The sequence below is a fragment of the Diplotaxodon limnothrissa genome, linkage group LG15 (genome assembly GCF_057381915.1).
Source record: "Diplotaxodon limnothrissa isolate DT_005_m linkage group LG15, D_limnothrissa_male_GT1.1, whole genome shotgun sequence".
Lineage (NCBI taxonomy): Eukaryota > Metazoa > Chordata > Actinopteri > Cichliformes > Cichlidae > Diplotaxodon > Diplotaxodon limnothrissa.
This window is the reverse complement of record NC_140610.1, coordinates 8676384-8702149: the sequence shown is the minus strand read 5'-3', so window position 1 is coordinate 8702149 and position 25766 is coordinate 8676384. Positions and strand designations below refer to the sequence as shown.

Here is a 25766-nt window from a genome sequence, read left to right as displayed (position 1 = left end):
ATGATGCTCTCATATGCCCCCACGGTTCCGTGACAGAACTCTCAGATCTCAGCACATAATGCATAATGACATGGACACGCACAGATGCACATGTACAAATATAAATGGGCATCATAAATATGGAAGGACCCTCCTGCCTGGTTTAGGGAGATAACATCTTGTAGACAATACCACTACCAATAGGGAAAGACTTCTCAGACTTTAATATTTCTAAAAATAAAATGAAATAGTTTATATTTGATGCTGGAGTTTTATTTAATATTGGGCAGGCTATCAGTCCTTATGCTAACTACGTTCTTTATTTAGACTTTTGTGTTAATTTTTCTCTCAGCTTAACTGAGACACACTTATGACAGTGATGGAGAGATCTGACACCAAGCAAGATATGATGCATGACGTCAAAGCTTTCTTTACACGGTCATTCTCTTTTTATAGTTACTTTGAAACTGGAGCAGCCACATCCTTTATGCAGTTTACTAAACTCCTTTTACTAAAATGTAGCTTATTGTGCCTCTGTGTGGTAATCTCTGTGCAGTAGTGTGCTGTTTAAACCTGATGGCAAACCAACCAGTTAGGGTTGGCGAATGGTTGCTTTCAAGTTTGCGTTCCATTTCTTTCCAGTTTCACTTCTGCTAGGCAAGAATTTAGTGAGTGTTTGCAGACAAGTCAGCATCTTTCACACAGACTGTAGATGACCATGAAACCTGCTAGCAAACAATAGGGTCATAAGGATGTTTTGCGAGTAGCAACATATATGTCATAGCCAGTGACTGCCAGTAATCTCCAGCATCTACCACAATTCACGCTTTTCCCTCAAGACTGGTCGTTGCTTGGGGTTCACTGATCTGTTTTTAGGCCTGGTGACTGTGACTTTAGGAGTTGATTTCACAGTTTCTGTCAGTAACCGCTCGCTAACTGGTACACGTTTCCCTCACGACGACCAGTCTCCAGGCCTGTGTGACTGGGGCCATAAGTAATCAGTGACGTTGCAGTTGCTGTATCATCTGCATAAATGTTAACACCTTCTTGTGCTTTGGAGACACTTGGGAATGGATCTTGCTGCTGTCTGGTTCTGTAAAAAACTCTGAAAACACAGGTCTTTCAGTCAACTGCCTATTGCATAAAAATTTACTTGAAAAGGAAGTTGTGATTCAAGCTGTCATTGGAAAAAATATAAGTGTAAATAAGTCTAGGTTATAGAAGACTTTTACCATGCTAAGAGAAGCTAACAGTTAATATAGTATCTATCTAATAAAGAGCAGTGTTTCAAGAGAAAGGACTATGCAAATGGTGAAATGTGGCTGTAATGAAACATACAAATGCATTTTGCATGTCAAGTAAAATGAAAACTAGAAGTAGAAGGGAAGTAGAAAAGAAATAGACAAGTAGAAACATTTTCTTAAACAGTACAGAGTCATTCTGCATTTTTATTATCGGCAAAAACAAACCACACCACATTACATTTTAAAAAGAAGAAAGCTTATTGTGGATGTACAGAACAAAACTGCAACTGAATAACATTTTTGTATCATAATAATAATAATAATAATAATAATAAAGGTATAAAAAAGGAAAGTGTTTACTTTGTGAAATAAAAACCTTTAGGCCAAGAAAATGTTCCCCTCAACATGCTACTTTAAAAACACATGCAAACATAGAGCTTTCTATATATGGACACTTTCAAAATACTCTCCACATGAAATCCCATAAATAATAAAATATCTGCCACTTGCCCCTGAAGTATTTCTTGACAGAAAATCCTATAGAGTACCTTGATATGAATCTCAGTAGCCCGTAATGTCTCCATCTTCATGGTTTTCCTCCAAATTCACCGAGCCAGAAAAACTCACCATTGCTAGCTTAGAGTGATGACACGTATCCAACCCAGTTCAGACAGAGAAATAGAAGATGCAACTCTGGAGCATCCACTCCATCAGTCAAGAGAGACAGACTTCTTGCAGACACATTTCTCAGTCACCAGTCAACAGTGAAAACGCCTTTTATAACTTAACCAAAGTCTGGGAAGAACATCAAAAACAGCACCATTTTTTAAAATTTCCTGGATTATCTCCAACGTGACGTCACGTTGTCTCAACACAAAAGGTTTTACAAAGTCATACATGGTAGCTATGTCAAAAAAGTTTTTTTTTTTTTTAAATTTTTGCTTGATTATAGGTCTATAATATACTCTTCATCAATACCTTGTCTCTGTTGTTAGCATGCAAGAGGGTGCTTTGCAAGTGTTATGTTAAACTAAAACATTGCCCTGCTTTTGTCTTTGGCAGCTGTGGGTTTATACTTTATATCAAACTGCAGGTTTTAGTCTGCACCTTCCTTTTTTATACGATTAATTATTCCAAAATGAAACTGGGCACAACCCTGTAAGGGATTCGTGATTGTACCAGAGATTTTTCAGTGTGTTGCTGAAGGGAAATTTACTAGCAACAAAACAAATCCACCTCTTAAACCTGCTTATATTCAGTTGTAACACAGTTTTCCTGCAACATGAAAAGAATTACTAAAACTTCTGAGCCCACCCAAAGATATCTCTGTAGTAGGAGCTGCGGCAGACTAATGCCTCCATGATGTTTGACATTTTAGGATCCCAGTTTTGGCACACCTTCTGTCGGCAAGTTAAAGTGTCAAGTCCTCCGGGGTTCTTATGCCACTGTTCTTACGCTTTCAAGTCGTCAGTAGTTTAAGTTCAGTGCTGAGTAAAAAGTGGACTGATCCTGAATGTCCTTAAAGGCAACATCAACCGCTATTACAGAGACAAGTTAGCAGAATTAAGTGAACCGGGTGTAAAAACGACTACAGTGTTTGGGTGCTGAGCTTGAATCTAAACTACCAACTGATATGTATTCCAATAAGGGAGATCATGAACATGTACAATGACGAGCAAAAGGCTGCCAATCATACAGGTTTTTGTAGTCTCATACAGAGAGCTGCAACACCCATCATGCCTTGCTGTGGTGAAAAGTATACTAGGAGACTGGGTAACAAAAAAAGGAAAAAAGAAAATCTTGATATGATTTTAGCACTGCTTGATAAAACGTTCCCACTCTTTCCAGAGTTTACACATCACAAAAGACGACGGGATTAATGTATTAATGTGTTGTGCTTTTAAATGAACTTGACACAAGACCACAGAGCTCCCTTACATTTGCAAGCAATAATGGAGTAGGGATAAAGAGGGTGACAAGAACTCAAACTCTCGAAGACCACATTTCAATCACGTGAACAAGAAATGGCAACATACAGTACTTTAGAAAAAAAAAAAGAAAGACGCAACAGCAAAAAACCTCCGTAAAAATAGGACAAGAAAAAAAAAGATCAAGAAGCACTGTGTTTAAATAGTGCTACAGCTAATTTCACACCTACTGCAACTATTTTTACCACCTCTTTTAAAGTTTTTGTTGGCGTTTTATTCTGTATGGCTGTTTGGTTTGTAGGAGTGGTTTAAAAAGCTTACATGGCTCTGACACATGAAGTTAGGTGGTGTTTGTATTAAAGCACAGTTGCAGTTCTGGCACATTCCAGATATTGTGACTATTTAAACATTTTGGCTCTGCTTTACTTATGTACCTTTCAACAGTCAAATATTATAATACACCTTGTTATTGTGATCGTGAAAAGAATGACTAGTGCTATATTCATGGATTATACAGCAGATGTTTGCAGAACAGTTACTGATGTTTTGATAAATTATTCTGTTTAATGACAGTCCATGTATGGCGGGCTAAGTAGGAGATGACGGAGTTTATGGCTGATTGATGGTTGAGCCATTATAGACCCTTCTTGGTTGGAGCGCTAAGTTTTCTCATTCCCCTTATCCTTGCGAGGAGCTCACGGACAAAGTTCTGTAGGGAGAAGAGGAAAAAATGATTTAAACAGACACACACACACACACACACACACACACACACACACACACACACACAAATCGAGCTTAAGCAATTATCAAATGAGATTTGCATCAGAAGGCCATAATTCAAATCTATAACATTTCTTTAGTTTCTGTTTGATTTTGCAGGCTGAATCCTGAATCCTTTGTCTAATGGCTTAATAAATATACAACTGACAGAAAACAGGTTATACACACAACCATATTTACTCTGCCGAATGACCTAATAACACAGTTCCTAAAGATACAATTAAAAATTGTAACAGGTAATTGCAAAGTTATTTGTTATGTGTAAACACAACAGTGATTCATTCCTTGAATTGGTGCTTTTTTTATGCTTAGATGATTCATAGGTCTGTGTTCAGCAAAAGCAAACCAAAAACATTCCTCTGAAAATAGTCAGGTATAATGACTGGACTAAAAATAAGTGAAAAAGCAACAGGAAAACTTTGAAAGCCCTTCAGAAAGCCTGAAGTACTGTTGTTCAAGACCACTTTAATTACAAGGAAATCTGGTTTATTGGCACCGAAACATAAAAAATGAGTGGTGGCTAGAGTCTTAAGCGTAGTACTGTAGGAAAGGAAAAAAAGAATTTGTACCAAACAGAAAACAAACACTGGCCAACCCCAGTCATATGGGTATTGCTTTTTAAGTCACAAAAAAGAAATGCCAGTTTATGAGGCAATAAGTCAGAAAAGGATGGAAGAAAAAGATTCCTCATCTTGATCTAATGGCTCTATAAAAGTATGCGATGGTGTGACTCGGATCGAGAATGTGCTGAAATATAAACCTCACAATTGTAACAGAGGTGACACTTATCGTGCCCTAATTACTGATACCTCCCTCCTCTTGTCACTCTCTTCTTTTCCTCCTCCTTGATCTAGAGGTCTCATCTATCCTTCACCATTTGTAACAGCTTCTTTCATCCCCTGTCATTCTCTCACCAACAGTGCTCTCTTTCTTTTACTTTCATCCTTTCTTCATCATTTGCTTCCAATTGTCACAATTCACCTTCTCTCTCCATTGCCTCTGCTTTTCACTGTCCTTAGTCCATGTCATCTATGTGGGATTGTGTTCAAAATGGCATCTGGGCTACTCCAGACTCGAGGGATTACAATCTGTGTGTGTGTGTGTGCGCGCGTGTGCGAGTACGGATGTGTAGGAGTGACACGTATCAGCAGCTGTCAACCTGGCTGAACGTTGCTGTTATCTCAGATGCCAGTGACCTTGACATTTTTTCAGCAGTCACAGATGACAGATGGGCAGTCCATGTTGGGCAACATGGCCGTATGTAGAGGTAATGTGATTGTTCTGCACCACCTTTAATCACCAAAATAGCTTAACCCTAACTCCCCCAACCCAGATACTTGAAAGCTTACCCGCACACACCCATTCGCACACTCAAAAACAAGCGCCAGTGTGAACAAAGTTAAATTGTGTGTGCTTGTATGTGTTCTGTGTAGCTTATGGGCCCATCTAACACTTGTTTCATTCAGGTCAGGGTGACAGTAGCATGAAAATGTGACTTTACAAATTCAATACTGCATGTGCGGATCAATAATTTCAGGTCACTGATCTCAAGCAGTGGACATGGAAAAGAGAGCTTCACCGGAAGACTTACCTCTGTTGGTTTGTAGCAGTCTATTAATGATTCCTGTGTAGAAATTGGTAAAGGAAAAACAGAGAGTTGTTTAGGGACATTTCCCAGCACTGTCTGTGTTGGATTGGTTGGTTAGCTTTTGTTGATATGGAAAACCGCGGTAATGTATTCAGACAACATAAAGACTGATGATTATGTATGTTTGACATCAGTCTGTCTTTGAGGACAGGTCCACCATACAGTAGAGCCAACAGAAACAGGATACCATACAAAGCAGTCACATGGAAAATTTGACTTTAAGGTGAGTGTTTCCATTACGGAACAACTAGGGTGAACTCAGGTAACCTGGGACAATTTCTGGTTAATCACTTCGGACACTAAGAAAAAAAAAAACCCTGTGTATGACATTTAACTGTGTTCAGCTGCTTTTTTTTTGGTATTGGATTGGTATAATAGAATTTTACTGTTTTGAAATTTGGGCTGTCCCATAGTTTTGACATTGTTCAAGTAAAATGGGCCGACTGACTGCCAAAAAATGGGCCAGTCACATATATATATATATATATATATATATATATATATATATATATATATAGCCTCCCTCGAAAACATCCTTTCTATCACATTTCTGTTACTTTCTGATCCTCTTTGCTTCTCTTTGTTCATTTCACTTGTCTACATTGAAACATTGTCTACAATGACTAGTCTGACATTCTTCAGTGTCAGACTAGTGATAACTAGTTTGACGCCAATATCTATTACTTCAATATCAACACACCTCTTTTACCCTCTAACGTATACATGTACAGCTGTGTTCATGTGTACATGTTAGTGTATATTTGTATGTATTTATAGCTAAGATATATACAATATATACCATAGATGAGATGCATGAACCATGAATGTCCCATTTTACCTGATAACCCCACTTACCTTATTTCGCCTTATTTCATCTCCTATATGAGATTACAATGTATTTTCTGAGGACTTACAAATGCAGCCCAAAGAACATACCTGCAGTTTGCTGGCTCTCTCGTCATCACTGTTGACCTCCAGCAGGTCATCGATATCTATCTCTACCTCGGGCATCTCCTCCTCCTGGAACACAAAGACACTCTGGTTTACTGAGCAGCTCAAGCAGAGGAACTTGTGGAAGACGAGCACATAAATATGTGAAGGAGTAAATAAGAAATTAAAACGGAAAACAAGAATAGTATACACTTATTATACACAGTTTATACAAACAGTGTGTCTGAGCCTCTGAACTTCAAGCTGCAAACAAGCTGAGCATATTTAGCATTTAGCTTTTTGGAACAGGCATCATATGGAAATGTCATTTTACTGTGGGTTGGTCCATTTAGTGGTTAAAGGCTGTTTTCAGCTCAGTGCCACTTCAAAGGTCCGCTGTTTCACTGGTTCATTTTATTTACCCACGGACGGCGCAGGGAGGATCAAACTGTTCCTCCCAGCTACCGCATGATGTATCATCCAAATTCTTCCTTTTGGGTTTTGAAGCCAAAGTGTCCATGTATATACAAGCAGTGGCCTTTATCAACAGCCATATTAATTGCAACAATCTGTGACTATACCACTCCACCATCCCTAGAATATATACAATTTCCATTTCAGATTATTCCCTATAATTTACATCTAATGCCAACGCTCATGTAGGTCACTGCACTCTTTTGCACAGGAAAGACTTTGTGTCTTAAACCGGTAATTAGTGTTTTCTCTTCCATTTACCAAATCTATGATCTTTCTCTAGCATCAACAAAGACACTGTTGATACTGGATTAATATTTTGGGCATTTGCACATTAATTAAAAATAAATAAATAAATACATAAATAAAAGACTAAGAATCTTTATCTACTACATGTTCATTAAAATATACCCCCAATCACCTTCTATCAACTGCCAAGTGTTAACTTTTTGTCACTTATATGGAAACTCAACACCCAAATCTCCATGGCTTTCAGATTTCAAGATTTTGCCAACCCTTACCTACTGAACTATTTGTATGTTAATAATTTATTTCTTTGTAAATTAAGTCTTTACCGGCCATAAAATTTAAGAGACAGCTATATGATGAACTTATAGGATATCAGTGCTCTTTTTTTTTTTTTTTACCACTTTATTGAACAGTCTTGGTGAAGGTTCACTGAAAACATCTTTATTTTCTTTTGTACTATATTACTGTACTACACATCACACTGGAAGGCTATAATGCTATGATACATTCACATGAGCCTGGCTCAGGCTCTATTATCAAACCCATGACAGGCATTTACACAACCTGCATTTTAAGCACCTCTTTCTCTGAAACGTCTTAGCGTGAGGGTCTCGCTCTGAAATCCTCACTCGTTGAGGAAACTGAGAAGAAAGGTAGCAAAGCCGGGAAAGGGTCAGAATATGTCAAAGCCTGCCACCTATTAGCATATGAGTGTGTATGTGGTGGAACCACAGAACAGAGGTTGTGTAAAAAATGCTAATCATCAGAGGAGATGAGCTTTTTCAGACTGCGGAGTGGAAGGATAAATTGATTTAGATGAAGAGGGAAAAAAAAGTGAGAAAATTGAGTTAATGTGAGGTGGTGAAATAATGGTAATGTTATTGTGTGTGTTGTCCTGCTAAGCACAAGCACTGATGTTTGCTTGAAACCTCAAGATCAGAATACTTATTTGTGTAAAATGATTATTTCCTAAATCTGCAATGCAGCATTCTTAGCTAGAGTGGAAGTAACTGACTGGTGAAATTCACACGATTTGGTTTGGTAATCAAATATTTCTTTAAAACTGATTATTGAATGTTCTCTTAGGAAACTTTAAAAACATTGTTGAAGTTTGAACTCACCTCTCCTGATGAGGGCACTCCTAAAAAGCAAAAACTGCTCATTGGAAAAACAAAAAAGTAATGGTTGTCTAGTGATAATTTTTCTGCAGTAGACTAAATGGTCACATCACTCTCATTCGCTCATTGTCTAATTCTTCATAACTGCACTTAATTGTTATTGCACGAGTCTCCTGGTGCACGAGTCAGCCTGTCTTCAAACAATGGCAGCTTGCGTCAGACTCACTGCAATCACTCCCAGACAGATTTGCAAATAACCAGTCTTATTTAGAAATGCAGAGAGATTTGAGGAATCAGTTGGAGTCAGGCTGCAACCGGCTGCAAAGTAACGCACATGTTGTGTTAATTGTGTGGAATTTCCCCAGCTGTGGTGTACATGTGCATGTCCAAACTAAATTATTTTTATCCCCAGTAGGGATAAAGCTGCAAGGAAACTGACATCCTGATCCAGAATAAATACCTTTGAGCAACAGATTTGTGATTTTTGCTGAGTTACCACAGTTAGTTGGCGTATTGTCACAAACAAATTCTCATGTAATTGCCCTTTTGACCCCAAATGATACCAGACTGATTCCATCTTATTGCTGTTTTATCACCATCTTGGTGAACCAAAGTTGCCTTGAAGACAGAAACTCTCTGCATGTGGTGGCAGGGTTGGCCCCCACCTTTCAAACAACCACTTCAAAAGGCAACAAGATTTCAAAATCACTGCACAAAGTTGCAATAATTTTACTAGTACCAAAATCTCCAACCACTGTTTTCCTTAACTGCACCATTATTGAGGCCCAAACCGGCAAACCCGGCAGCATCAGGGTGCCAGAATTCCAGGAATCGCACCCATGTTCCCACAGATTTAGCAGCTGTATTAAGGGGAACCACATGATATTAGCCAGCTGATTTCAAAGATGAGATTACAGCGATGTTATATTACAGTGATTTATTTATAAATCTTAAAAAGAGAAATTAAGTATTTACAATATAAGCATATAAGAGAGGTCAAACCGTTCAGTGCCAGGCTTCCTCTACATTTTGCATTTTTTTTAAAGCTGAAAATAGGTGACAAAAAACTCTGCTCAGCTGGTCCTTAAGGAAATCTTAGACTGTTCAATATAAAAATATTCTTGCTGTTGTCTCTAAAAATTTTAGACAAAGGCTGGGTTTCATAGCCTTAGTGGAGACAAAACCTAAAAGTTCAAATCATCAAACATGCCTCCTTCCTTGGAAGGTCATGTTGTTTACACCTCACAGCAGCTACCTGCAAATTCAGACGTGTGAGTGGAGTGCAGAGATCATGGCCTCGGTCAGTGTCGATGAGTTTGTGTACTGTGATTTGCTGGTTTAACCTAATAATAAACATGAAAGCATGAATTCGAATGAGTAACAATGTGAAAGTGAAAACGTGTCAGGATCATAAATTTAGCAGACTGACCTACTTCTTAAGATGTTTGAGGGCAAAGGACAAGTCTGTCTGCCTGCCTGTGTGCCAAGCTATCAATCACTCGCTTCACCCTGAATGCTCCGTGTGGGTTTGTGTGTGTGTCCCTGAATATTCCACTTGTCAGCAGGCACTCCGTCACCCCCTGTCACTGTGATTGGTGATGACTAAAAACACGGCCTGCTCGCCAGGCGTGACTGCAGGCTATCGCCAACAAAATCCCGGCTCCTACAAACGCGCACATGCACCCACGCCGGTTTTTGCTACCATCAATCTTCTACAGGGAATCACTCACCACTGGGCTTCGCATTACAGTCCCTAAGTGTATTAAACACACTGTGTAGATGGTGAGAATGGAAAAAACACGCTCTCACACCTAACACACACATTGAAGATGTTGTCCTGCTAGATGATCGCGAGCCTAAAATGGCTAAGGTCACACCTGCTGCTACCGGGAATATAATTTTCCATTTAACCAGCATACAAAATGACAAAAGGCACAATGGCAGAGAGTGACAGGCAGCCACAAAACAAACAGAAATGTGAAAAAATGGTAAGTGCTGTGAAACTGTGAACGCCTGTTTATGCACAAGAGGCCTAGATTCAGCATTTTTCACAGATGACGGCTGGTTTTTGTTTGCATATGCAGAAGGGAGATATAAAGATGACTAGAAAAAGAGAGCGAGAGTTTGTGCGAAGAGGATGGTGTGCGCAAAAACAGATAACAAGGAGCAGTGTTTGTTGTAATGAAGGCAACTCTGTGAAGACGACGTGTGAGAGCCAGCAGGCAAAACAGAGGCCGAGAGAGAAGCGGAGAGCAACACTGCCAGCCTGTGTGTGTTTGCTGCGTGCAGAGATGCAGACGAAGTGAGGCATGCATGTCTGCCAGACTCATATTCACCGACAGCTAAACAGCCAGCAGCGTTTTCAGTCTGCTTCATCCGCAATGAGGTGAATCAAAGCTAATGTAAGCGGCCCAACCCCGTGACTCAACGCAAACTCTATTCAGACTACTCAAACGTTTTCTGCGAACAAAGAGTTAAACTCTGTTACGGGCGATCGCTTCACTCAGCCAAGTGATTCATAATTATTCCTATTCATGGCCCACTTTTATGAACTAGATCTACCAGTTACATTGGACAGAAGCAAATCCTACTTGAAGACATAATTAACGAGTCACATGAAACCGCGATCGAATGTTGTTTCACTTTAGAAATATTCTGTTTGAGGAGTAGCACATGACCTTTCGTGAGTTTTTCAGCTGAGCCAGGTAATGTCTCAGTAAGGTTGCTTTCAGTTCATCCAAGAAACAACACATGATCTGCCACGACTCTGCAATAAAGCAAAAGGAAGACATGTTAATGTATCCTGGTGTGATTCAGCAGACCACTCTTGCAGGATATGCATATCCTCCTGGTCAGTTTGATTTGACTTTCTGTTCGGTCCTGTTATCACAGATTGACAGTGTGGTTCAGCTGCCTCATTAAACACTTCAGTCAAGTCTTTATGTGTAGTGGCAACTGATAATGGATAACAGCTGAGAGTATTTTCAAGCATAGGCTTCTCTGAAATGGAAATATTCTAAGGTAAAACAACAGAGTCAAACTCACAGACGATGAGCACTCAAAGATATTTACACAGCCAGCAGCAAACACGCTCACAGAGGAACTTAGCAGCTGGAGTGCAAGATCTGCTACCCCTTGGGCCACATGAAACCTCACGTTGCAGGTCTGGATCTTTATGCTTATTTTTATGGCTTCCTGCTTGCTAGCTTAAATTCAAGTGTGGCGTTATGATAAAATGGTGCCACTGATTATTATAGTGCTGTTGCATCATCGCAAAAAGACACTTTACCTGGAGGATCATAATCCTCAGTGTGCATGTGTGTGTAAAAGAAAGAGAGAGAGACATAGATCTGCTGCAGTACAAAGAGCTCAACAACGTTCAGTCTCCACCCTCAGTGGGTAACACGTGCAAAAAAGGTGGCTGACATTGACTGATCCCTCTCATGTGTTAGCCGATATTAACCACACAAACACGGGCTCAACTGGATTGAAAGAGGAGTTATGTAGTAAATAAGATAATACCACCGCCTCTTCTTTAATCACTGCTCTGTATGCATGTGATGCAGTGCTTATAACAGAGACTGACAGGAAGAGCTGGTGGGAAAGGAAGAACGTAGGAAGAGTTTTAATCGTGCAGAGATGCTAAAACCTTCACCCTGTATTGTAAACAAGGAGACATGTCTAAAGAGAAGAACAGAGAAGAAGAATAAGCAAACGTTAGACCAGTGAAATAACAAATGCACTTGTTTGTTTCATTGGTATGAGTATCATTTCTTTCTTGATGATGTCATTACATTGTTTTATTGTTGTCTGACCCAGAGAATGTGGATGGAAATTAGCTTGCCTCTAAATCTGGTACAGTACATCTCTTCTCTTAGGAGACTAATGGCTTTGTAAATTTTCCCTGACAAATAAAAAGAAAATACAAATACAAACACAAGGAATGTAGGCCTGTGTTAAATTAGCAACCACGCAGAGATGAAAGAAAGGGGGGAAAAGGCAGGAAAAATGTGAAAAGAAACAAAAGAGACCATGTACGAGACTGCTAATTACAATATATAAGAGCCGATAATAAGATACAGGGAGATGGGGAGCGCACAGATAAGTGGGTCACTTGTGATGATGATGCAGAATGCAAGGAAGAGGAGGATTGCGCAACACTAAAACCTCACAGCTCAGCTTTCTTCCTCTCTTTGCTGCCGAGCGCTGTCACATCAAAGCGAGCAAGAGCTCAAGGTGGGATGAATTCATCTTCAGAGACCGCGTTAAACCGAGTAAGAGACACTACAGTGTGACAAAGAATGCAAAGAATCACAGGGCAGGGATAGGACAGGAAACATAAGGAAAACAGGGACGGGAGAGAAGTAAAACAACTAAATACAAGGATTTTCTTTCAATGCATGGGGAAAGCAAAAAGTTACTTGGAACAGTAACCAATAAAGGCCGGCTTCTCCTCCGTTCCTGCATCCCTCGCTTCCTAACTCACCCCCACCTCCCAGCACCTTCTTCTTGCCCTCCAGCGATGCAATTTGCTGAAACCATACAGCATAGATTATGTGACTTCGCTGGGTGAAGTTAGCTACTGCAGCAAAAGCTCTTTCCCACGCTGATTCAGCTGTACTCCGGAGGACACAGTATATCAGAGAGGAGAACTGTCAGAGAAATAAGCTTGTGGGGAGGAATTATACTCAAAGGAACTTTTCAGTTAAAAATAACAGATGATCGTGCATACTAAATTTAAGAATCTCGTTGTGATGTAAATGTCCTAATCATTCTCCCCCTGATGTTTCTCCACTTTGGTGTTGTAGTAGCTTTTATCTCCATGGCCAAAACTTGATGTTGAAGCCATGTCCTTGCCCTGTTATGCTGAGTCTCCTCTGATTTCTTTTTTTCTGTGTCATAAATGGTCTCTCCCTTTGAGTTTCCACATATCACTCTCTATCAATTAATACATCAATACCTTTGCAGTTTGGAAGAACTAGTCCCCCACCCATAGTCTTTAAGGTAATTGCTCTAATTTTGTATTCTGTGCTTATATAAGAGTTTAAGATCCTTTCCAGAGGCTATGCACTTAAGGTTAATAACTACCTATGCCTTGAATCCTCCTTTAGAGATGTAGGTGCTTATCCATCTACATGGCTGATACATAGATAATCTCCATTATAGCTCAAAAGATAACATCATCTGCAAAAGACAGGGATACCAGCATGATGTCATCACTAAAGTCTAGGTGTTCCCAAACATCAGAGGTAGTTACACAGAAAAAAATATATACTTTTAATGTTTTGTCAAGAGCCTTTAGGTCTTCTACCTTGCACAGTCTCTTCTTCAATAGCCCAAAATACTTACAGCATCAGCTGACACACAAGCCTTTTTACCCTATTGCTATACAAAATCAAAATACTTAACATCACCCTTCCTCCCCTTTGCTTTAAATCCTGATTTTAAAAAAGAGAGTAAAAATTACAGTAGACTGTCAAGCATGAAAATGCCAGTGCCGGTTTTGTGACTTTATTTCACAGTTTTGTGATCCTGCACAGGATTTATTTTACTGTATTTATCAGGCAGACAGTTTCTTCCTGAGGCTAATGGGTCAACAGCTGGGACCCATTTGGACCTTTGCCCTGAGTGTAAATGAGCACTTTCAGTCATTCTGGATGTAAAACATCATGAGCACCAGGGGCAGAAGCAGCCATGTTGCATATTGGCCAGCTATTTGGGGAGTATAATAACATAGGGTTAAGAACTGATAAAAATAATACACCCTCTTTGTTCTAATTTTCTTTCATCTCTAGTGCTTGTTTTTCAGTTGCATTAACTGCTTTCAAATGTGCAATGTCATGCAGCACATGCAAAGGTAGACAAGCCACACGCCCATATATGAGCACATGCCCATGACTTTGAGAGTCAAAACAACAGTCTTCCTTTTCTGCATATTTCCTTTTCTCAGACACGTGCGAATGACGACGGTATTTTGCATCTTCTCACTGTGCCAACCAGATAAACTGAGTCAGTGTTTACATATAGCCAGATTATGAATTGATTTGGCCTGCTTACAAAGAAACCACTGATTAACTGGATCATCTTGGGATGGGAGGAGATGTCATAGGAAGACAAGAACATCAGTGTGCGCGTGTGACAAGTCAACGCCTTTTCTTTTCATGGTCTCAGCAGCTTTCCGTTTCCCCATTGCTGGTTGCACATTTTGCAGCTGGTTCTCCTTAGTCTCTTCTTTTAATGATCATCTTTGATCAGTGTTTGGGTTCAAAGCTCAAGCTTAGTAAAATGGAAATTACACCACTACTAAACTAGGACTGAGATGCCTTGTATTTGTCATTTTTCTTCTTGTACCACTACATGTTGGGATTCAATGGCTACATTTGTAAGCAGTCTAATTCAAGTTAATAACCTGAAGACATTTAGCCTCTTTTCCACTAGTATCTACTTGGCTCTACTCGACTGGGGTTTTCCATTAGGTGGTAGTACCTGGTACCAGGTACTTTTTTAGTACCTACTCAGTTGGGGGTTCCAAACGAGCTGAAAATGTGATGTCAATAGACTGCATGCCAATCATCGTCAGGGAGTGACATCACTGGATGAGTCATGAAAGCAACTCAACTCTGAAACCCAGCAACTAGGAAATAGCTACATATACACCAACACTGAGGTCCAGTGATACGGTGCAGATGTTTACCATCAGTTTAGCAGCAGATACACCATCGCCTGATGTCCTCCATTGTTGTTTTGTGTTTGTGTCGCATACAAACGACATCACAAGACAGGAAGCGCTGCTGTATCAAACCCACCCACAATAAGGTGGTAGTCAATCGTTGTGGAAAACAACTGAAATGAGTATGGAGTAGAGTCGTGTCGAGCCCAGAAGGTGCAAGTGGAAAAGAGGCATTTGTCATTTCCAGATCTCTTTATTTTCACCTTGTCCACATTTATTCTTCATATGTGTATGTGTACACATATTTAATATCTGAAGTTATGATGTTGGTGGTTTCACTACTAAGGTCTTGAACAGATGTTTTGCTAGGAAAGGCAACCTCTAGGTACCGTGAGGACAGAGTTGAGGAAAGATGTGGAAAACATGCAAGCAGACCAAAAAAAAAATGGGATAAACCTGATTATAGGTCCTGAAGCAACAAAGCAGCCCTAGACCATCACACTACCACCACCATGTTTCACTGTTGGTATGATGTTGTTTTCATGAATTGCTGTGTTAGTTTTACAGCAGATGTAACAGGACTCCAACCTTCCAAACAGCTTAACTTTTGTCTCATCAGTCCACAGAATATTTTCCCAAAACTCTTTGGGATCATCAAGATGTTTTTGTTTTTGGCAAATGTGAGACTAGCCTTTGGGTTCTTTTTGGTCAGTAGTGATTTTTGTCTTGGAACTCTCCCAGTCTCTTTCTTATTGTTAAATCATGAACTTTAACCTCAACGGAGGCGAGTGAAGCCTGCAGTTCTTTAAATGTCCTTCTGGGTTCTTTTGTGACCTCTTGGATGAGTCATCACTGTGCTCTTAGAGTAATTTGATAGGCCAGCCACTCCCATGAAGGTTAATCAAATTCAAAGTTTTCTCCATTTGTGCTCACTGTGATTCCTTGGAGTTCTAAAGCCTTAGAAATGGCTTTGTAATCCTGTCCAGACTGACAGATATCAATGATTTTGTTTCTCAGAGATCTCTTAGCCTCCTTCACTTTGTCAGACAGGTTCTATTTAAGTGATTACTTGATTCAACAGGTCTGCCAGTAATCAGGCCTGGGTATGGCTACTCAAACTGAACTTAACTTTCAAAAAAATGTGGTTAATCACAGTAAATTCATGCTTTGGTAAGCTTGGATAACTTGTTGTCCCTTAACAAATGATATCAGACAGATTAGTGTTAAGGTGTTCGTACTATACAAATACTATACAAATATAGATAAAATGCATGATAAACTTTCTTGGCTTCCTCCATCCATCCATTTGCTTCTGCTTATCCTTTTCAGGGTCACGGGGGGTGCTGGAGCCTATCCCAGCTGTCATAGGGCAAAAGGTGGGGTACACCCTGGACAGGTCGCCAGTCTGTCGCAGGGCTAACACATAGGGACAGACAACCATTCACACTCACATTCACTCGCACATTCACACCTAGTGGCAATTTGGATTATCCAATTAACCTATCCCCACAAGCTTGGCTTCCTGTGCAAGCTAAATTATACTATGGCTTGCTTGTATTTATAAAGAAAGCAATACTGTTTAACACACCACATTTTCTTTCTGCTCAATTGCAGTATCCAGATGAAAAACATAATCATAATACACGATTTTCAACAAACCGCAATTTAGTAATTCCTCGAGTTAAAAGCAACTTAAAAACTCTGTTATATTTAGAGCATCTTTCAAGTGGAATAATTCTATTTATAATTTCAAAAATAGCTTAAAAGCCTATTCAAACAGCTTTGAATTATTGCAAATATTGTAAGAGGGCAATGTCATTTGTAATGGAAATTTGTGTATTTTGTCTCAGTGTTATTGATATTTATATGTTCATATTTTCACAACTGTGAAACCTCACTGTGGATGTAATAGCCAAATTATGCAGATATTTTGCATTCACTTTATTGTGTAGCATTTTATTTGATTGTATTTGATGGTTTGGGATTAGCAACCGCTGTTGTGGAAGCTAATGGGGTTCCTTATAAATAAACAAATAAACAAATATCATCAATTAAAAATGAAACTTTGTTTTTACTCTGGTTATCTTTGTCTAATCCCAAACTTTGTGTGATGATCTGAAACATGTAAGTGTGAATAATAAGAAAGCAATCAGGAAGAGGGCAAATATATTTTCACAGCCCTGGGCAGGGTGAAGCCAGTGCTGGTTGTTCGACCTGGTAACAACAGGTGAAGACTGCTTGCTTTTTCTCCTCTTTTCCTGTTAGCTTTTTCTGTTTGCTTGTCAATCACATCTTCCCTGGGTTAGGTCACAATATACTTCAGCTGTATTACGTAGTGGCACGTATAAACTTTTACCATAGTACAGATGTATCAGTCCCACCTTTCAACTTGTAGACATGTGTGATTAGGATCAATAGGAGACTTAAGAGACAGATGGTAGAATAAGTCCTGGTGAGAAAAATAACAGAAATGAGGAGGCGGAGGAAAACAAAAAAGCAGATGGGGTCAGACTGCACCAGAAGTTGACATGAGAGTGAGAAATTACACCAGGATGGAAACTATAGAGGGAGAAAAAAAAAAAAAAAAAAGCAATAAAACCTTCATGCTGAGTTTTGCTTTTGAAAAAGACATTTGATACCTTTCTGCAGCCACTGTGTTTATAACTGTTTCAACAGCTGGTGTTTAGCTGCTTGCTAAAAGGCCTTCTTGTCAACACCTCTGATTTGTTTAGCAGCGCATGCATGTGTCTGCAGGTGGTATGCGAAATGCGCCAGCACGTGGTTGGACACAGACCCCATCGGTTTCTATTTTTGCCCGTGTAATTTGAATGGAAGATAAGTAAACACAACAGCGACCTTCCTCGCCAGATCCATAAACACATCAGGGTCACTCAGTAAAACAATTATCCAATTTACCGGTGAAATCTCCTACCAAGTGGGTCTGCCAGTCTTGGCAGTAATGATTTACTAAATGGGGGTCATTCTGGATTCAGGTTTGTCCCCTTTTTCCTCCTTCTTAGACCCACCTTCTTGTATAATCTCGACCTTTCACAGATTTTAAAAAGCACATTTGATCGGTGTGAAACAGACCCAGAGGTTGTAGCAAAGATCACCAGTTTTCAGAATAATGAGGCAGTGCAGCCCAGCCAGCATCCTGCCATCAATCAGAGTGAGACCTGTTCGATTGATCACTGAGGGGAATCACATCCATCAACTGCTGTGGGTGGTGAATTCACATTTTCACAGGCTTGCAAAACAGAAAATAAAAGACCCACAATGTTAAACTAGTGCCGGTAACTGTTTGTGTATACATGCAGTATATCCAGTAACTTCAGTGGTAACATAATGCTCCTGTCTTTGTATATGCCGATATGCGTGTTCACCCTCTGCATGGTATTGCTAAACCTATTGAACGCCACTAATGACTTGGCTTGAATTGCACTCCTTACTTCTCCTCAGCAGCTACCACACGAGGCTTGCACGATATAGTATATGACTGTTCCTGCTTCCCAATGTGGGGGGAAACACACACAGATACACACATGCACAAAAGGCAAACGAGAAATGTTATAGAGAAGGTCACAGGAGAAGCAGAGGGAGGAGGGGATAATGATGCAGACGGAGAGAGATAATGATGTTCTTTTTTTCTGCCAGGAAGTTGATGCTAGGGGGACAGAATCCAGATTCCACTGTCCACTACCAAAGCACACAAAGGCCGCCTGGGGACCCTCCTACACAAAACAGTGTAGAAATTAAACAACCGCTGTTATTGTGGTGATGAGAAAAGGAGCAGGAGATAGAAACATTAGTATTATCCAGAACAAAAATGCTTCTTCCTCAAGTGTCCGTGCTCCATTTCGTCTGTACACTGACCTGTGAGTGTATGTGTGTGTGTCCTGATGCTTATCAATGCATGGAAAGTACCCCCGACTGCTCAGCCATGGATATTATGGCCCCGAAAAGCCCACACGGCCTTATTCACACCCATGGACGCAGACATAAACACACACAAGGCCTCAGGGCCAAGTGTTGTATGCTGGCAGTGTCTGTGCCTGTGCACATGAATGAGCTTCATTGAGTGGGGCTCTATTAAAGCTGAGCCACGGAAAAGTAGGGCATTACAGTGTCTTTCTCCCCTTATTCTACAGCATACGCCCCCCGAAGAACACACACATTGAGCTTGGTACGCAAGCCAACAACATATTTACTGCTCTAGCAATCTGTTTGTCTCGGTTATTCTCTTCTTCTCTTACACACCAAATAAAGGCCTAAAGCTTCTCCTCATTCATCGATTGCTCTCAGGTGCTCTCAGACAGACGGTCTCGTCACTGTGCTGACAAACTCTGCCTTTTAATCACCTCGGCTTGGCCTCGGCGTTAATCTGCAGTCCAACAGCGTCTACTCAAGTCTCTGACTGTGGGAGAGGCTACGGCATCACACAGTTAATCGAATCTCAATCATGATTTTGGCGTCCTGCAAATAAACCCGCACAAGCCAATCACAGCTGTTCCCTGCACCACGGAGCTTGACGTTTCTTTGACAAGTCTGGTCGAGTACTATGTTAGAGGACAGAAATACAACAGAATTGGAATATTTGGCACAGCAGAGGCCATCATCTGCTGTTGGAAATACTTTGGATTTTGGGCAAGTGATGTAAACCAAGGAGCAATAAAAGAGTGCTGTAGAGTTGCTGCTCCTAAATCCCAACTGCACTTTGCTCAACATGGATGAGGCTGTGTGACGGTCAAATGCTGCTTGGTTGACAAGTGGGCCGGAACAGGGAAGGAAGCAACAGCAGAACCACCAGAAATGCATGAAACAGCATGAAAATAACACACAGTGACTACAGTGGAGACTGTTCACTGTTTTTAACACTCGGTTTCAGCTGTTTGAATGTTACATATAATGTTATATTTGCCCTTCTGGCTGATGGACCAATAACAGCACCAGCCACACCACATGCCCACTTCAGGAAGATTGTGGTTCAACTGCTGTTGAACCATAATCTTCCCTTAAGTTATTCGACTGGGTGAAAAGACGCCACCATCTGCAGTGTAATTAATGCATGAAGGCCAAGAGAAACAATGCAAAGTGAATCTAATAAGCACTGTGAGAAACGAGGGTTTCAGGAAAGTGGTCAAGTTACTGGACAAAACACATGTTATTTCCTATGCAAAACATTGCCAGGGAGCTATAGAGGGGTCTCAAAGCTGTCTTTGTTTTGAGTTTTATTAACATCTATTATGTAGAGGCACCGAATAGAATGAAAGACTTTATATTTTGCTTAATACAAATGCACTTACCAGAGGTGAATAAACACTGTATTTGTCTGCAAAGATGCTTTAGTTAACAGGAAGCAGTGCCATGTTGACTGGATTTTGTTTTAGGTTATTTGTGTTTTGCTTATTTTTTGACTTCTAAGAGATGCACTCACTTTAGGTGGGTGAGGAGGGCTAATTTGGATGCATTTGTGCATTTGCAGGAATGTCACACAAAATGGATATGAAAGCAGGGTTATGTTTTCACAACTTTGTAATAAAAAAAATTTTGTCGCTAGCATAAATGAATAATTTTGACTAAAAACTGAATATTGATTAAAAAACAAACAAACCTATGATTATCATTTACGTAATAATGGTGCAGCCCTAGGAGAGGTTGTGGGTTAAGTGTTTCATAGTGTGAACTTACATGTTAGCAGTTCCATTAACACTTCAAGCTTTAATACTTTTACACATATAAAGTAATATAACAGTGAGTGATTTCTTTGGGCACTACAATGAGCCTATAATATAGTCAAGGCTTTCACTATATTAAGAGCTGCAGTGGGAGCACTTAGGACCTCAGCTTTCTAGCGCCTCTCCCTCTTTGGGTCATCCCCTCCTGCTTTTTTTCTCTCTGCTTTTTCTCCTCCCTGTCCTTTGAACACCAAAATGAACAGAGGCAACGTGTCCCGGGAGAGCAGAGGGGAATCCATCTCTGACAGAACTCACCTTCTGTTATCCTCTCACCCAAAGAGGAGGCACAGAGGGAGAGAGGGAGGGGTGGAAAAAGACAGAGGCTTAGGGAATAAATATATATATGAGATGAAGCCAAAAAGGCAAATTTGATATTTTGATATCTTGTTCATTTTAAGATTAAAGGTTGGTTTCAACATAAGAGAAAATATTCGCCTGTCTCCTTAGAAGTCCGGTAATACTCTCCTGTCAGCCACTACCGGAGTAACTTATACAGAGAGACTGGAAAAGAGTGAAAACTAGGGGCAGCTGTGACTCGGGAGGTAGAGGATCGTCTTCCAATCGGAAGGTCGGTGGTTCACCTGCCGGCTAGGCTGTGTGCGTGATTGGCTGAATGAAGATTTTATAAAAGGTGCTTTGAGTGCTCAGTTAGAGTAGAAAAGTACTGCTCAGTTTACCATTTAGCTATCAACAAGCCAGCTCCTCTCCATATCAGAATTTGGCATCCTGCATGGCTAAATGTATATCTGGTTTATTTAATCAATATAAAATCAAAGTTGCAATATTATTACAGCACAAGTTTCCCATGAATGCTTACATTTTCATTTTATTGCTTAAACAAAGGATGTCTTTATATGTTCACTCCTGGTGCTGGTAGCTGGATCTTAGACATGCTAGAGGATCATCAGTACTTAGTTCAATTCTGATGAAACGGCAAGGTTTTCCATGACACACATTTTCTCCCTTTACTGTTTTCTAAACAATTTGTCTTCCAGCTACTAAGCAAGCACTGTGGCAACAGTTACAGGGAACAAGTGAAATTCTCACCAAAAACATAATCCTATTTGTTCTGAGTTCACCTTTCTTCCAGTCCATTACAATTCAGTATCACCACATTACCACACCGCCTACACAAACTTGCACACGCATACCCACACCTCTGTGATGATTGCTAGTATCAGGTTTTCTCATGAAACCGATATAGTGGCTGACCTTTCAGCTTGACCAGCACGCTCAAATCAGTAGCCTCCACTTCGATTTATCATCCGTGCACACACAAACACAAAATACACACCTTGGTCTATCTTGGGCCCTGCTCTTGAGGTGTTAACAGGCATGAAGGGGGTGTGTGTGACTTCATGCTTACAGTCATTTGAGCAAACATCAGCAGCAAAGCCATAAGAGCCTGAATGAAATGAACATGAATGCGCATAAACACAAAAAACTATTTAAGCCCAGATTTTCCTCAATGATTAATTATTTGAATATATAAACCTTGGATTTCATCTATTTCAGTTCCACCTTATGCAAAATAACTGCTTCATCTTTATGAGGGAAAAGAATATTTTTTTCAGTGTTGTGTGAAAGAAAGCATTGAACAATGCAGCAGAGTGATACTGTGTCAAAATAATGGAGAATATTGATGTGTTGGTTTCATTTCATTATCAGGCCCGTGTCTTTCTAACACTAGTCAACAACACCGATCTCATTCCAGCATCCAGTGTGACATCAGACTGGCAACAACACCAGTGAGCCAGGGGATTACCATGTGATATTATCCCATTTGCCGTGTGAAAGACATGACATGAGGAGGTGTAAGGCTGCTGGGAATATCTTTGCTGAAATCTACACTGCAGGGACTCTGTCATTAAACTGAAGTCGACCAAAAGCAGTGTTTTCTTAGAAAAGTGTTGAATTCTTTCTGTCTGGAAATCACGAGAGCTTGCGTACGTGCTTGATCTACTGTGTTTTCCTGTTTATCTAAATATCCATTTGCATGAAGCAAATCACAGTCCAAAATACAGATCGGTGCTGGGCCAGTGCACTCCAGCCGTCGTCAAACATCAAATACTCCAGTCACCTCTGTGTAGATCAAGCACACCTGCTGATGACAGTCCGACACACAGCCAAAGAGCTCGGATGGCTTTGAAATTGAAACTAGTCTGCTCTCAGGCAGACTCTGAGAAAGCCAGGGATGAACCAAAGCAGAACCATAAAAAACAGAAAGCTTGCAAACAAAATGACAGCTATATAAATCATACTAAGGAACTTCTATGTGCAGAAGGCATGCATGAGGTCTATATGCATTAAATGTGGGAAAGAAATAGCAGAAGAACAAACTACTGAAAAAGACATTATGACATTCAGCATCCTGCTGTAATTTTAACAAAAGTTTCCTTTCTGCATATTCACACACATACTGCTCTCAGATTTACTGTTAGAGTCAACATTCTGCATTCATTAACAACCACATGCGCATCTACAACTGCAGACATGAGACATACTCATGTCCCCACACCTGTACCTTATGTTTAAATAAAATTCAGCTCCTCTGTGTTGCCTGATTCATGCACATGTGCATACATGCTCGCAGACCCCTATTTAGTCTCTGATTGGCTGAGTCTGTGGCGACAGGCATACTGTAAGGCTGTATGTGTGTGCATAGTTGTGGAGACCTTCAGCTTGAAGGTGTGGGGGAATCAGAGTCAGAGGAGCTGATTGGCTGTTAACGAAAGTCACGGTATCAGCTCGTCCTTAACCCACTGCCCTTCTTATTTCCCCCATCCCCCAGGCCTGGCTCTGTTCACTTGGACATGACTTATAGATCGGCTCTCTTTCTGCACCCCTTTCGTCCCCCACAACGAGTATTGTGGCAGAAATTTGCCACAATACTGGTTTCCAGCGCGTGCTGTCTGCGCACGCAGCTCGCGGAGAAAACTACCATCACATCATGAGCCTGTGAGGTTTCGCTCTCGAGGATGGAGAGGTAAATGCACGTGAGGTGGATGGATGCCTGTTACATGGGCTGATCTCACAGCGGGGTGTGAGGATGAGGTTACTTGTTCGACACACACTGAATAATGAGACAAAGCGCGTCTCGGTCGTTCATGGCCAACGCGGCTGGTGCGTAAAAAGCGCAAACGTGCGGTTTCTCTCTCGCCGGTCTCTCAGCCTCGTGGAGTCAGCCATCCCTCTTTCTCTTTAACAAGGGAGAAAATTACACGGGACATGACACATGAGTACCACACAGCTTTGTATCTCCAAGCCAGCTGGTATGAGTGCGGCAGAGCACAGAGAGACACCGGCTAAAATATTTGGGGTCAGATGAAACATGGACGTACTTTATTCAGGTGCCATTCTTGTAAACGCAGTGAACCATCTAAAGTGATAGAGTAGTCCGGCTGCTGCAGTTCTGCCTAATCAACACTGAAACTGAACATAAAAAGCAAAGTCGACCAAACAGGAGAAATGTATAAAGCGGTTTCGATTAATCGTCTTTGAAGGCGACAAAAAGATAAGATTTAAAAACACAACCTCTCAAAGAACAACAAAGCAGCTATGCAGGGCCACTTTTTTTCATCCAGGGCTGTTCATTGTCCAGCCGTCTCGGTGACAAGAGCGCACAACCGTGTGCGGCTTTGGAGTTTCTTTCGACTTACCTCACAGTCATACAACACGCTGAGCTGCTCGATGATCCACTCCTCCAGGACAAGTCTTTTCCGCAGCTCTTTCCTGTCGTACTTCACGGTCACTTTGCCCTGCTTCTTCTGGACCGTGTCTTCCCCATTGATGGGTCCGGACCCCACGCAGCCCACTCCGGGCGCACCTTGGAAGAAAACGCGGCTGCCGGCGGTGGGCAAAGGGGCACTGGTTTCGGTGCTGGCGGCCGACATAGCGAGATGTGCAGGAGTGTTATTAAAGAAATGTGTGGATGGAAGGGGAGGACTGCGGTGCCGAGTGGGGACTGCGTGCTGCACGGCAGACGGGAGAATGGTGAGGAGCTTTTAAACAGCTGCTATTTAAAGCGCAGCGCCGGAGACAGGCGAGAAGGCGGAGCGAACACTGCAAGAAGTGAGAGGCTCTCAAACCAAAATATAAAGGTTGGTGACTGTAATCTAACTGGTCATCCTGCTGTTGGTAAAATTGCAGACAAATGCGTAAAAATGTACCATTAGTTGGTTAAAAATGAATAAATAAATAGGCTTAAAAGATTCAAATTAGATGAATGAATGTATTCATTTTTGCAGCGTACAAAGCGAAGCCCCTCAGTGGTGCTTCATCTTCGCAGATGCAGATACTGAGGGTCTTTCCTCAGCGTTGCTGATATTTCTCAAATATATTTTTCCAATTTCTAAAGTAGGGTTTGTAAAATTTTGTGGAATATAGAAGTAGGGAAGTCGTCTGAATATTTTCCAACTCAGTACAATTCTGAACTCTTTTGCGTCACCTGTCGGACATAATAATAACCTAACTTGTATTTTAATACATTTATTTAAAATAAATTTCTCCCTTCTTGTGTCGAAAGTGATTGTTTCTATGTGTGTGTGTGTTTTATATATATTTTTCTTATATTGGCAAATAGAGTGTAATGGACAGGATTTATGAGGGCGTTATAAATAAACTAAAGAAATGGCCTATCTTGCAAGCGTGTGCCTTATTGTGCCCACGTTATAACCAGTCTTGTCATTTAAAATATATTTGCAGAACTGTTATGTTGTATTTGTTACCATTTCTGCTTCCCCCTTTGCCCGATCTCTAATTAAAAACGCATTTTTATTGTAAATGAGACGTTTTAGCTGGATTAATAAAGGATATAGTTCCTTTCTGGCTCCGAAATGACTCGATATCATTCACGAGAGATGTTTTTGACCTACATTTTTAGATTATAGGCCAACAAGTCAATTATAACTCTATTAATTTTCACTTTTCGGTACAACTAGCTAGCTTTAAAGTGCCCAAGTGTATTTTTTGCTCCTTTACATGTTTGCTGAACTGCTTCATAGGGTAA

The 25766-nt window shown here is 40.6% G+C and overlaps 1 protein-coding gene across 1 annotated transcript; it reads right to left on the bottom strand.

Annotated features, from left to right (window-relative positions):
* Positions 1-1614: 1614 nt before the first annotated feature.
* Positions 1615-24737, bottom strand: ppp1r14c (protein phosphatase 1, regulatory (inhibitor) subunit 14C). The gene is made up of 4 exons (XM_085372524.1): positions 24418-24737; positions 6519-6602; positions 5526-5558; positions 1615-3860 (listed from the first exon to the last, which is right to left on the bottom strand). The coding sequence occupies exons 1-4, from the start codon at positions 24649-24651 to the stop codon at positions 3786-3788; spliced, it is 426 nt and encodes a 141-aa protein (XP_085228650.1). The 5' UTR covers positions 24652-24737; the 3' UTR covers positions 1615-3785.
* Between the last annotated feature and the right edge of the window lie 1029 nt (positions 24738-25766).

Excerpts from the sequence above, each read along its gene's own strand:
- ppp1r14c (XM_085372524.1), bottom strand. The coding sequence starts at position 24,651 with ATGTCGGCCGCCAGCACCGAAACCAGTGCCCCTTTGCCCACCGCCGGC. Across the intron at positions 6,603-24,417 it reads GCGTGTTGTATGACTGTGAG|GAGGAGGAGATGCCCGAGGT; the intron begins GTAAGTCGAAAG and ends TTTGTGTTCCAG. Across the intron at positions 3,861-5,525 it reads ACTGCTACAAACCAACAGAG|AACTTTGTCCGTGAGCTCCT; the intron begins GTAAGTCTTCCG and ends TTCTCCCTACAG.